The following is a 12,327-nucleotide window of genomic DNA, read 5'->3' on the forward strand; positions in this document are numbered from 1 at the left end:
CCCTTAGAACCCTACGGACTGATTTTACGTCCAAAATCGCACCTTGTGTTCTCAGCTTAATTACTCAGGAATCCCTTCACACATAAACATAATCCATATATGACTAAAAGGGGCGGAACTTACTCTTTCTAAAAATAGTGATGATATTCCAGTGCGGTAAAGCATCTACAAGAAACCCATTGAGAAAATCCCCTAAGAAAGTGAGATCTCCTTCCCCAACTAATATTATTTACCTTCAGAGAATCAAACATATTTATATGATGTTTCAAACCAAATAATATCAGTAAATGACTAGGTATGCTGCGCACTAATCTATATAGTTTTTATTTTGCTTGCACATTTTTACTAAGTAGTTATTTTGCACTAAACTTTTATATTTATTTAGACTAAAAAGTTTAAATTTTTGTGTATAGTTTCCTTTGTGTGTCCTGATCAAAATACTGAAAGGCATAGGCTGCTCTGAGTGTCAGGTTTTTAGTAATCTACATGTATCCTAGAGGTGTGATTATCAAAAAAAAGAAAAAAAAAGTCCACCCGATGCTGTTTCTCCATGTATTTTGTCAAAGTAATAATTAATAATCCATGTAATGAACTATCATCAATATTCTTATGCTTTTAACTCATATACACTCTAGTCTAACCATTTTTGAAAATATATCTTAGGTGTGAATATATTTAAAGTCTATACATTCAAAAACAAGTTAAAAAAAACAGGCGCTTGGTAAAATTTTGATCAAAACATGATCAGTTCCAGGAAAATATAACAATTCTGCTTCCTTTTACATTTTAAATGACTATATTTGACTATATTGACTATATTGAGCAGTCGTATGGCTTCTGGAGTAAAAGAGATCAGGGCATGTGTCTGTCTGATATAATTACTGTGTTATAAGGGCTGAAAGAGGAACTGACAAAAAAAACGAAGAAAAAACACACCAAAACAGCCTATGGTTCAAAGGGTTAAAATATCACATCAGCTTCAACATCACGTTAAAGTTCACAGAAAGTAATGGGAGGAATGATGATTATGTCAGTGCCTCTGCAGGCTGGAATGCTGCTACCGCACTACGTACACTCTCATAAAAGATGTGTTAAAAGTTAACACAAAAAATGTGTTGTCACATACTTAACACAGTTTGTGTTGATATTAGCACAACATGTGTTAAGAAGCTCAAAATCTTAACACATATTGTGTACTGGACAAGTTAACACAACTGTGTGTTATTTCAGTCTACATGGCGGGAATTTGCCCTTGCGCTTCTGCCCTGGTGAACCTGTGCAAAGCAGGTTTGAGCTTTCCCGCCGCATTTGACAAAGGACTTGCAATGGAGGCTGCTTCTCTTGGGATGCACTACGACCCCTTGGTAAGTAATCATTAATATATTATATTAATGTGCTTCATCGAACTGTAAAGTGTCAGGATAAACCTGGAATGTAAATAATCCACTAACTCAGTTGCGTTTTTAACAGCATTTCCGATCAAATTTATCTTTGTTCAGCTGGCATAACATTACTGAGGTAACCTGACATTAACGTTAGCTAAGTTAGGCAAAAGGCAGACGTCTAATGTGGTTATGACATTTATATTTTTAGCCTAACTACAGTAATGTTATCGAACACGACGTAAAGAAAAATAATTGGCAAACATCGCTGCTCGTTTAAACTTAGCATTAAACTAGTGAAATCGTTAACATTTATGCCAAGTATCTGTTAGCATTAACGTAGGCTAACCGCCACTTTGATAATGTTAAAGGTGCATTAATTAGAGCAGGTGCAGTGTCTTTTTTTTATTTGAGTGAACAACTACTCATTTACCCGCAGGGACTAACGTTAGTGCTTAGTTTTTCATGGTTTTTAAACATCATTTGACAGAGGTTTTCTTGACAAAAAGGCAAATTCTTGATCATTTTACAGCCACGCTATTTTCATTATGCATTTATGTTCAATTAACACAAAATTTAAAAATAATAATAATAATAATAATAATAATAATAAACATACCTGTACACAGCAAATTCACCTGAGTTAAAAATCTGGTGTTGGTGAAATATGTGAGAGTAGAGAGTCAATCTGACTATTGCAAGAGTAAATCCAACTCTGGATAGAGTCGTATAGGTTTCTTTTCACTCCCAGTAGAAAAACAAGTGGTGTAAAAACAGTGTTAAACATGCTCTCCTTAAAATGAACTCTGAGTGTTAACACAAATATTACTCAATTCTAGGACTTAGGTTAACTCCCAGAGTGTTACCCTCATTGACTAACCGCACCCACAGTTTTTTTTTTAAACTTATGGAAGCCATTTTACAGAACACACAAACGCAGCGGGGAAAAAGCAACAACAGGTAGAGCGGAGAAGGCCATTTTATTGTTTTCCCATGTAACGTTACATATAAGCTAACAAACATTCAAATTAACCAGTATAGGTTACAAATTACATTGGTAAGTGCTGTAACAGGTTAACAGGTCACTTTTGTAGGTTAATTAGGTTACTGTAGTGTATGGTGTTGAAGTAAAGACCAGGCGTTGTACTTGGTGAACTTAGGTCTGTCGTGTGCTTTGTAGGTTAAAGCTATTAATGAACATTTAAGTACTTCTTAGCTACCACTTGAACTTAATGTAAAAATAAGCTAGCGAGGAAACTCGGGGTGTGGAGCGGGGCTGGGGGTGGTAGCTAGTGCTGTTAGCGGGCTAAATGCTAGCGAGGAAACTCGGGGTGTGGAGCGGGGCTGGGGGTGGTAGCTAGTGCTGTTAGCGGGCTAAATGCTAGCGAGGAAACTCGGGGTGTGGAGCGGGGCTGGGGCTAGTAGTCAGCGGTATTAGCGGCTAAATGCTAGCGAGGGAACAGGGCTGGGGCTAGTAATTTAGCTGTGTTAGTGTGCTAAATGCTAGGGAGGGAACTGTGTGTGAAGCAGGGCTGGTAGCTAGCTGTGTTAGTGGACTAAATGCTAGCGATGGAACAGGGCTGGTAGTTAGCGGTGTTAGCGTGCTAAATGCTAGTGAGGGAACTTGTGGTGTGGAATAGGGCTGGGGCTGGTAGTTAGCTGGGTTACCGTGCATTCACACCGAACGCGACGCGAGCGACAAAGCAGCCGGCTTGAAATCGCTGCTCTGATTTTCAGTTCCTACTGAAGATTTGTTCTGCTCGCTAAATAGAAGAGTCTGATTCTCACTGAGTCCGGTTTCCCGGTTTTGTATGATGTGTCCCTGTTTGCGTACAGAGACCTTAATAAAAGGAATGATGCCTGGAAAAAGGAGTCAGAAATTGTTGAGGTAGTCAAAAAAGCTGAAGTAGTTTACAGCATTTTAATGGTCTTATTAATCCAGAACGTAAGTGTGTTTAGTCAGATTAAACTTTTGTTAGTTTCAGTGCTGATAGATCTTTTAGAGTATGAACGATGTTGTGTGTGTTTCAGGAGTATTTAAATGCTTTGAAATGATGGTTAATCAAGCGGTTTTATTATTTGCATTGTAATCGTTTTTACTACAAATATTGGAAAATTAGTGTACATCTTTATATATATTTTCCAAGCCAAATAAATAAAATAAATGGCAGGTCAGTTTGCTTAGTTGCATAGGTTATACTTTTTTTATGCATAAGACATTTTAAATAACGTTAAACGTTTGTACGAGTGTATAAAGTTTGATAGTGTGTATATTCTGTATACTTGCTGTCTGAGTGCCTGTTTTTGGAAACGCCCACCAGCGACAGCTCGTTCTGTGTAGACACGCCCCTAAGCGACTCATCGCCTGCTGCACCAGCGACACGGAGCGATTTAATCGCGTTCGGTGTGGACGTACAGTTAGTGTGCTAAATGCTACCAAGGGAACTCGGGGTGTGGAACGGGGGTGGGGCTGGTAGTTATCTGTATTGGCGAGAAGGGTATAGCTGCAGCCTGGAGCACCTCCAAAGGGGAGGAACATACCTCCAAACAGGCGGAGCCTACCTCCAAGTAGGATGGTGCTTGATGGGGCTTGGTGTTACGCGGTAGGGTGTTTTTCATGATGTTTTGTGCTTGTAAATAACCCAAAAGATTAATCAATTGATCTATTTCGATTATTAAATGTTTATTTATTTTAAAATGCATTTTCTAAGAGTCTAAAAGCATGTTGTGCACATTGCAACCACATTTTATTTATTTAAAACGTTTAAACATTTGCCATGCTGTGAATATTTCAAATCATAAAATAGTAAAGATCTAAATAATAAAGGCAGTTGTTTATTCATAGCCAATAATATTATAAATACATACACACTACACATATTTTATTATATTGACAGTTAAGAAATATAAATAATCAATAATTGTTGACTATTATATTTTTTGACATCCATGAGCTTTTTAATCACGGAAGACTTTTATTATGACATTCGCCGGAGCCGTGGTGAGAGAGGTCTCGAGCCGTATACTGTTGGTGGACTTCCCACTTGGATGTAAGCCCCTCCCCTTTGGAGCTGTGGACTTCCCATTTGGAGGTAAGCCCCTCCCCTTTGGAGGTGCTCCAGTCTGCAGCAATACATACTTGGTATTGGCGGGCTGAATGCTAGCGAGGGAACTATGGGTGTGCCTAATAGCCCTAATGGGTAGCCAAGGCCGTCACCCAATACAGTGTGTCTCTATTGTCTGTAGGTTGTGTTGGTTATTCAAATTATCTAATTGTAGCTTTCCCTTTTCCTATAGAACACACAAGACAGCCCACCCACCAGCAACAAAGTTCTTGTCACAGTAATCAGAAATGACATAGAGGTGTCAAAAAGAGTCCTCAATGTGACTGGGACAGCTGATCTCATAGAACAAACTCTATCCCAGCAAAGAGACAGTGTATTCCACCGGCTGTTAAAATACAATCCAGAGTTCAACGACTACATTGATGATGATGATGAGCCCCTGAAGCACCTGGATAGATACCAAATCATCTTGATGGAGGCTAAACAAAATGAGGTACTCTTTGCTACTCAAATCTCTAGTGTCACTGTTTTCTTTGTGGGATGTAATGGTATGGAATTAAGCATTTTGCACATTTCACAACTTACTTTTGGTGCGACTCATGGAACTACATTGAATGTCCAGTACCTTATTTTGATTGTGAGTATTACGAGTAATAGTCACACAATCTTAACAATTAGCATTCCAGTAATGACAGTTTTTTCTTTCAAAGGCTGAACCATTGAATGCAGGTGAAGATCGTCAAAGTGGGCTATTGGAGGTATTTACAGCATCTATTGATTACAAATTGATACAATGGTAGAATGTAGGGCTGGGGCATATGAGGGGGAAAGTCTGATCACAATAAGTGTTTTTTGTATTAGCCCGTTGGTGCATATTCAAATGTGTATTTATTTATTCTGTGTTCTATTATGTATTAGGGGCCATAATGCATTATGTGCTTTATCTGCTTTCACAGAAAGAGTCTCTAAGACAAACTGATAGCGTGCACAGCTTTGATGCTCCAGGTTTGGTGGCACTAATCAAGAACAAAGCCCCATCTGTTCTCGCTGAATATGAAAAAACTGGAACACTCTCTCTCACATCCCGAAAACTCCTTGTAAGAACAGGTGTCAGCAGTCTGGTTGAGCGACGGGGATTGTGAGTTTATTTCACATCATATCTACATCATTCAAGTGCATGTGCTCAAATTTTTTTTCCATTGATGAGCTCTGTTTGTATGTTGTCACTCATGCTGCCACTGCCTAAACCTATCTGATGTATTCATTACAATCCTTTATTTCGATTACAGTTACCCCTCCAGTGCTGACAAGCTGATGTTGGCTAAAAGCATGATTGCAGTCTTCTCATCACTCATGATCAAGATACAAGAAGAGAACAAAGGATTTGTAAGTGTTATCAGTTTTTTTTCAGTAGATATAAAGTAACTTTGGGAATCATACTGATTGTTAATCAGTATAAATATCTGGGGTCCATTATTGATGATAAACTCAATGACAGACTTTTAAAAGTAATACTGAAATGCTATACAAGAAAGGGCAGCAGCACCTATAATGCCTCAGGAAACTGGTTAGGTTCCATGAGGACAAATCTGTAAGACTTTGTTTTATTGATCTTTTATTGAATCCATACTGATGGTCTCTGCCATCTGCTGGTACTCCTTTCTTAATGTTAAGAATGCCTTATCCAAGGTTATCAAAACTGGTACTCAACAGAAAAGCATAACTGTACTGTATGAAGAACAGGTTATTAGGAAGGCTGATTCTATTCTGGAAAACTACACCCATCCCCTCCACAGGGAATTCCAGTTTCTACCCTCTGGTTCCTGTTTTAAACACATATTAGCCAAGACCAAAATATATAAGCACTTATTCATACCCTCTGCTATTCAGTTGTTAAACTCCCATGCATTGTGTTTTTAAGGTGTCTTATACTGCAGATTTCTTACCTTATTTATTTACCCCCTCCCCTTTTTAGGTGTTTTTAAATGCTTTTATATATGTTCTGTGTTTTTTTTATGTTTTTTTTTTTTATGTTCCAGGAGCACTTATATGACCCAGTGTCCCACTGTGGATTCATTGAGATGAAACTGAGGAACCTGCGGAGAAGCCTTCATGATGATCAGAGACGCTATCGCAAACGTAGGAGGTCCAGTGAGGGTTCTGCGGGAGCGGTAACATTACAAGTAATTGCAGAAGGAGAAGACGAATCTACGCAAGATTGGATAACGGCCACCAAAAGGATGAGACCATCTCCCGAGAACCTTGCATCCATCAAAATGGGCATGGAGAAAACTTTCAACAACCGAAGGCTCTGGATCACAACTCAGTCACCAACCATAGAGGAGATTTTTCATCAGTACCCTCGCTTTGTAGATCTGCCATATTTGGTAAGCTTTCAGCACGTTGTACTGTAGTAATTGTAGCAATATTGATGCCCATGGCCTTAGAAAACCTAATCAGTATTTGAACATGAGCTAATATGAGTTCCAACTTCTCAGTTTGATGCAGAGTTTGCAAAAATATTTCCGGGCAAAGAAAATCAATTTCTTCGGAAATGGGAAGGACATATTGTTCCCAAACTCCTGAAAGTGGCCAGACTGGAAAATGAAAATGATCCTGATGTTCTGTCAGCTGGTGAGGAGAGTGATGGTAAGTTCAGTTAGCCTCCTGATAGAATATGAATCTATCATTTGTATTGAATGGCCAGTAGGCTTTTGCCATATTTTTTTAAAACCTCGTGTTCCTAAGGTTATTCCTAGACCCTCATGAACATGGTATATCAAATTATGCAATTTTGTGTCATATTCCCACTAGGGACAATAATATTAAAAATGACAAAAATGTTTTGAGTCTAAATTCAAGTTATTTATATTTACCTTTCTAGACACACTGAAGGTCAGAGTACATAGGATAAAAACAGCAAAAGGTTAAAAACTGATTTTGGGCACAGCTTTCTCAATAACTAACTGTATGTCTGCCAATTTCTCCCTCTTCACAGAGTCACGTTGTCTCAGAGCTCTTAAGTCACTCACCAGTTTTCTACCTCCGACTGCAACTGGGAGGAACAAAGGCTGGTCCAAGTGCAGCGTGAAATCAGCCTTGTCATATATCCTAGAGGTGAAACAGGTAAACTGCTGACAAACAAGGAACAACTCTTTGAAGTACCTTTGCTGTTATACTGCAGTAGGGCTGGGCGATATGGAAAAAAACATATATCACGATATGTATTACTTTATATCACGATAACAATATATATTACGATATACCACAATTACGTAAGTTATTCTCTTTATTGTGTCATGTCACAAAACCACAGTTCTTTAAAATGAATCATTATTTTTTCTTTTTACAGTTATGTGAACTAAGAGCATGCCTAGAGACAACCAGAAATTATATTAAAATATGTTAAATTGTATATTAGCTGTAATAATGAATAAAATTAGTTTATCACAATATAAATGATAGAGGGAAAAAGGGCACGATAGACACTTTTCTTTCTCTATAGCGATATATATCATCATATCGCCCAGCCCTACGCAGTATGTTGCAGCCAGAAGGCTCCAGCTGGCTGCACCCATTTTCCTCAGATTTTGTCCAATGGTATTACACTATTGAGGCTGTTTACGTCTCTTAAACCCACATTTTTCTCCACAGATACCCTCAAGTGGCTAACAAAAAATATATCCAACAGTTTATATACATCATGCACATGCGCAGTACGGCACGACCTGTAATAAGTTGATATTTAAAACATGGTGGCGTGTATGATGTAAATAAACTGTTGGATATATTTTTTATTAGCCACCTGAGGGTATCTGTGGAGAAAAATGTGGGTTTGAGAGACATTAACAGCCTCAATAGTGTAAGTACCATCTGCCTCCATTCATATCTACCGAGGTGATGCGGTCACAGTCAGAATCAGGTCAGAGCTTCCACTAAACAGGAGCGAATAAACCGAAAATCTTCAGAAACTTTAGTTTAAAAAAATGGAATCTATGTATTTTAGTCTTCCTGTGGTCTGAATGTTAAATGGATTCATTCATAATTATGTGTATCAACAAATAAATTACTATGTGCACAGTAGTTGTCAGGACAAAACCAGTATAAGTACTGATGGATGTGTCAGAATGAATAACTATTTACATGTTAAAATACTTAATTTCATTTCCAAAATAACAGTTGATATATTTTTATCTTCCCAGACTGGAACAAGTATCCCCAGCCTCTACCAAGAACAAACAGCAGGAGCAGCGGAAGTGCAACAACCAAAGCTTGTGTGTCTGGGAGATCCATGTTCAGCAGCACAATATATTATTGTGGCAAAGCATGACAAAGTTGCCATCCCTTTACAGGACGAAGGACTGACATGTGCCCTGGACAAGCTGTTCAAAATGTTGTGGGTCTGTAATGTAGCCTATCCTGTCCAACTTAACTCTGTGTATTCTTTTATTGAGCATGTTTATGACTTGCCCATCTCAGGACCAAAGAGATCAAAAGTTTTGGAGTTGATTGCCAAGCTCCGTGCACTAGGACAGATTAAACATGTACACGTGTCCCAAGTGCAAAAAGTCAATTTCAAACAGTGTAAGGACTCTGATCAGACATCTTAGGCAAGTTCACGCAGTTTCAGATGCACAGGAATATACAATTGTATGTAGTCAAAACCATTGTCAGAGAACATATCATAATTTCAATTCATATGCCAGACATCTCAATAGAGAACACAATCCAGTTGCAAACCCACAACATCTTGAACAAGTTGATCTAAGTGATGTGTTGGAGGATGTTTCTGTGCCATCTTGCAGTCATGCCATGGACACTTCTGAAACTACTTTGGATGCTGATTTGGACACTTCTAGGGATCTTCAATTTTCAAACCACCGTGAGTGTGCCGCATCATTTGTTGCTAAAATGTACTCCTCATCAAATGCCACCTTGACTGATGTACAGAAAAGCATTACATGCACCAAGGAACTACTGGACAAGACATTGGACTCTTTAAAAGAGAAAACTGCATCTGTTATTAACAGCTACTCTATATCAAATGATGATGATGCTGTACAGTCGTTAATGCAAGATTTTGAAAATGCACGAAATATGTTTTCAGAGGTCGATACTCCCTACAAAATGTGCAAATATTTTTCTGAAAAACACTCCCTTGTCAAGCCCACAGAAATTTTCTTAGGACACAGAGGTGACACTGCTAGAAAGCAGGGAAAATTTTCTCAAGTACTAGCTGCAGACACTTTCCAGTACATTTCAATTATTGATACCATAAAGTTCCTCTTTGGAAGTGAAAAAATGCAGAAACTCTATAAGCAATCGACAAAAAGTGTTGATGGTAAAATGCGAGATTATTGCGATGGCACACATTTTGCGAATCATACGTTATACAACAGGTATCCCAATGCTCTACAAATCCAAATGTATTTTGATGACTTGGAAACGACCAATCCTTTGGGGTCAAAAACAAAAGTTCACAAAATGGGAGCTGTTTACTTTTGTTTAAGAAACTTGCCTGTGGAATTGAACTCCTCCCTTGCAAACATCCACCTCTGTCTACTCTTTAATTCTATCGACCGGGAAACCTATGGCTTTGACAAAATATTAGCACCTTTTTTAGATGACATTCGAAGACTTGAAACGGATGGGATAGAGGTTGTAATTGAGGGTCAGATTTCTGTGCTTCATGGTACTATCTGCCTTTTGACCGCTGATAATTTGGCTTGCCATTCACTTGGTGGGTTTTTAGAGAGCTTTTCAGCTAACAGATTTTGCCATTTTTGTCTAACTGACAAACAAACTGCCCAGTGTGTGTTTGATGATGATCACCAGGAGTTTCGTGACAAAGTAAACTATGAAGAGCATGTCTTGCAAAATACTCCAAGTTTAACAGGAATAAAAACATATTCCTGTTTAAACTCACTAAATTACTTTCATGTTACTGAAAATATTTGTGTGGATGTTATGCACGACATTTTGGAGGGTGTTGCTTTAGTTGAAGTAAAACTGATGTTAAAACATTACATTTATGAAGACAAGTTGTTCACTTTGGACCAGTTCAATGACAGATTAGAAAGCTTTGACTATGGTGTTGCAAATGAAAAAAACAAACCAAGTGTTATTCTTAATTTAAGAACATCAGATAATCCCATAAAACAAACAGCAAGTCAGATGTGGTGTCTCTTGCTCTTTTTACCTTTTCTGATTGGAGATTTTGTCAGTGAACATGATCAACATTGGAAATTGTTTCTTCTCCTCAGAGAAATATGTAGTATTGTATTTTCTCCAGTTGTAAGTGTTGGGCTTAGTGTTTTTTTAAAGCAGTTGGTTATTGACCACCATGATTTGTTCAAGATTCTTTATCCAGACAGACCACTCACCCCAAAACATCATTTTATGACTCATTATTGGCGCATGATGATAAAGTTTGGCCCACTTTTAAAATTATGGTGCATGAGATTCGAGAGCAAGCATGGCTCTCTGAAAAGACATGCTCATGTTGTGTGTAATTTTATAAATATTTCTAAGACATTGGCTTATAAAATGCAGGTACAAAGCATGTACAACTGGAAATTTAGCAATCCCCTCGTCAAAAAAATGACAGTCACAAATGCCTTTGCAGTCATGGTTGGATCATTGAAAAAATGTGATTTGTTAATTCAAAATCTAAATGCACTTGGCCATGATGTCAGTACTTGCAGCATAATACATGTGGCCCACTCTGTCTTTTGTCTTGGTCATACATACAAAACTGGTTCTGTTCTTGTTTTAAACTGTGATATAAGGGGAGAGCGTCTATTTGGAGAGATTGTGCACATGGTTCTGAATTCAGAAAGTGAAGAGATGCTCTGTTTTTTAAGAGTTTTAACTGTTGTTTATTTTGATGAGCACCTGTTTTCATATGTTGTGCAAAGGACCAATGAGTATGAAATGAAAGATGTTAAAGGCTTAGCAGACCCAAGACCACTAGACATAATTTCCTTTTCTAGAAATCAGTTTTTTATAAATCCAAGATACAAATTAATTGTTTAATTATTTTCCTGTGACATCTCTGTATCAGCCTGATTGTTTACCAGTCTTGCCTGTAGTGGTCTTGCAATTAATGATGGTAACGCCTGATGTTCCTGCATGATCTTCTGCTGGTTAGTCCTGGCCTTAATTATTTGCAGTTTGTTTATTTGCATTTGCATGTTAAATAAACGTCACTTTACACAAATTCAGTCTATGCATTTATATATATATATATATATTTTAGAGCATTTTAACCGTATGATTTCTATTCTAGAAAAAAGTATTAACACATTATGTGTTGTTTTCTAACACATCTGTGTGTCTTTTTAAGGGCAACACATTTTGTGTTGCTTTAACACATCTTTTGTGTTAAAATATTTAACACATAATATGTGTTGTGTTCAAATTAACACAAAATGTGTTGTCCTTAACTAGACACACAGATGTGTTAAAAAACAACACATGATGTGTTATTTTTAACACATCTGTTTTGAGAGTGTATCTTTAGTAAAACAGTAAGAATGAATAAAGGTCAGTGCACACCAGTCATGCTGTGCAGCCCTTTAAAAGGGTGATGCTTCTGTTTTTAATGGAGGTGAACACGCTGGTGCCAGCGGTCAAGGACTCCAGCATTGTTCAGTTCCTCTGCACAACACAGCGAGCCAGTAAATCCCACAGCACAAACACATCACTGCTTCTCAAGCACAGAGAGAAGAAAGTGAGCTGAATAGCACACTGTACACATAACTAGCATCTTACAGCCCCATGTGCCCTGAGTTACTGAGTTACTAACTGAGTTACTCCACTATAAAAGTAACTAGTTACCAGCAGTGTTGGGAAGTAACGGATTACATGTAACGGCGTTA

General features: G+C 37.9%; 1 protein-coding gene across 1 annotated transcript; it reads left to right on the forward strand.

Annotated features, from left to right (window-relative positions):
- Nucleotides 1-1,085: 1,085 nt before the first annotated feature.
- Nucleotides 1,086-11,666, forward strand: LOC111191944 (uncharacterized). The gene is made up of 9 exons (XM_049479680.1): nucleotides 1,086-1,364; nucleotides 4,680-4,940; nucleotides 5,158-5,205; nucleotides 5,404-5,585; nucleotides 5,737-5,833; nucleotides 6,487-6,834; nucleotides 6,946-7,096; nucleotides 7,446-7,573; nucleotides 8,650-11,666. The coding sequence occupies exons 1-9, from the start codon at nucleotides 1,236-1,238 to the stop codon at nucleotides 9,055-9,057; spliced, it is 1,752 nt and encodes a 583-aa protein (XP_049335637.1). The 5' UTR covers nucleotides 1,086-1,235; the 3' UTR covers nucleotides 9,058-11,666.
- The last annotated feature ends 661 nt before the right edge of the window (nucleotides 11,667-12,327 follow it).

This window comes from Astyanax mexicanus, chromosome 5 (assembly GCF_023375975.1).
Source record: "Astyanax mexicanus isolate ESR-SI-001 chromosome 5, AstMex3_surface, whole genome shotgun sequence".
Lineage (NCBI taxonomy): Eukaryota > Metazoa > Chordata > Actinopteri > Characiformes > Acestrorhamphidae > Astyanax > Astyanax mexicanus.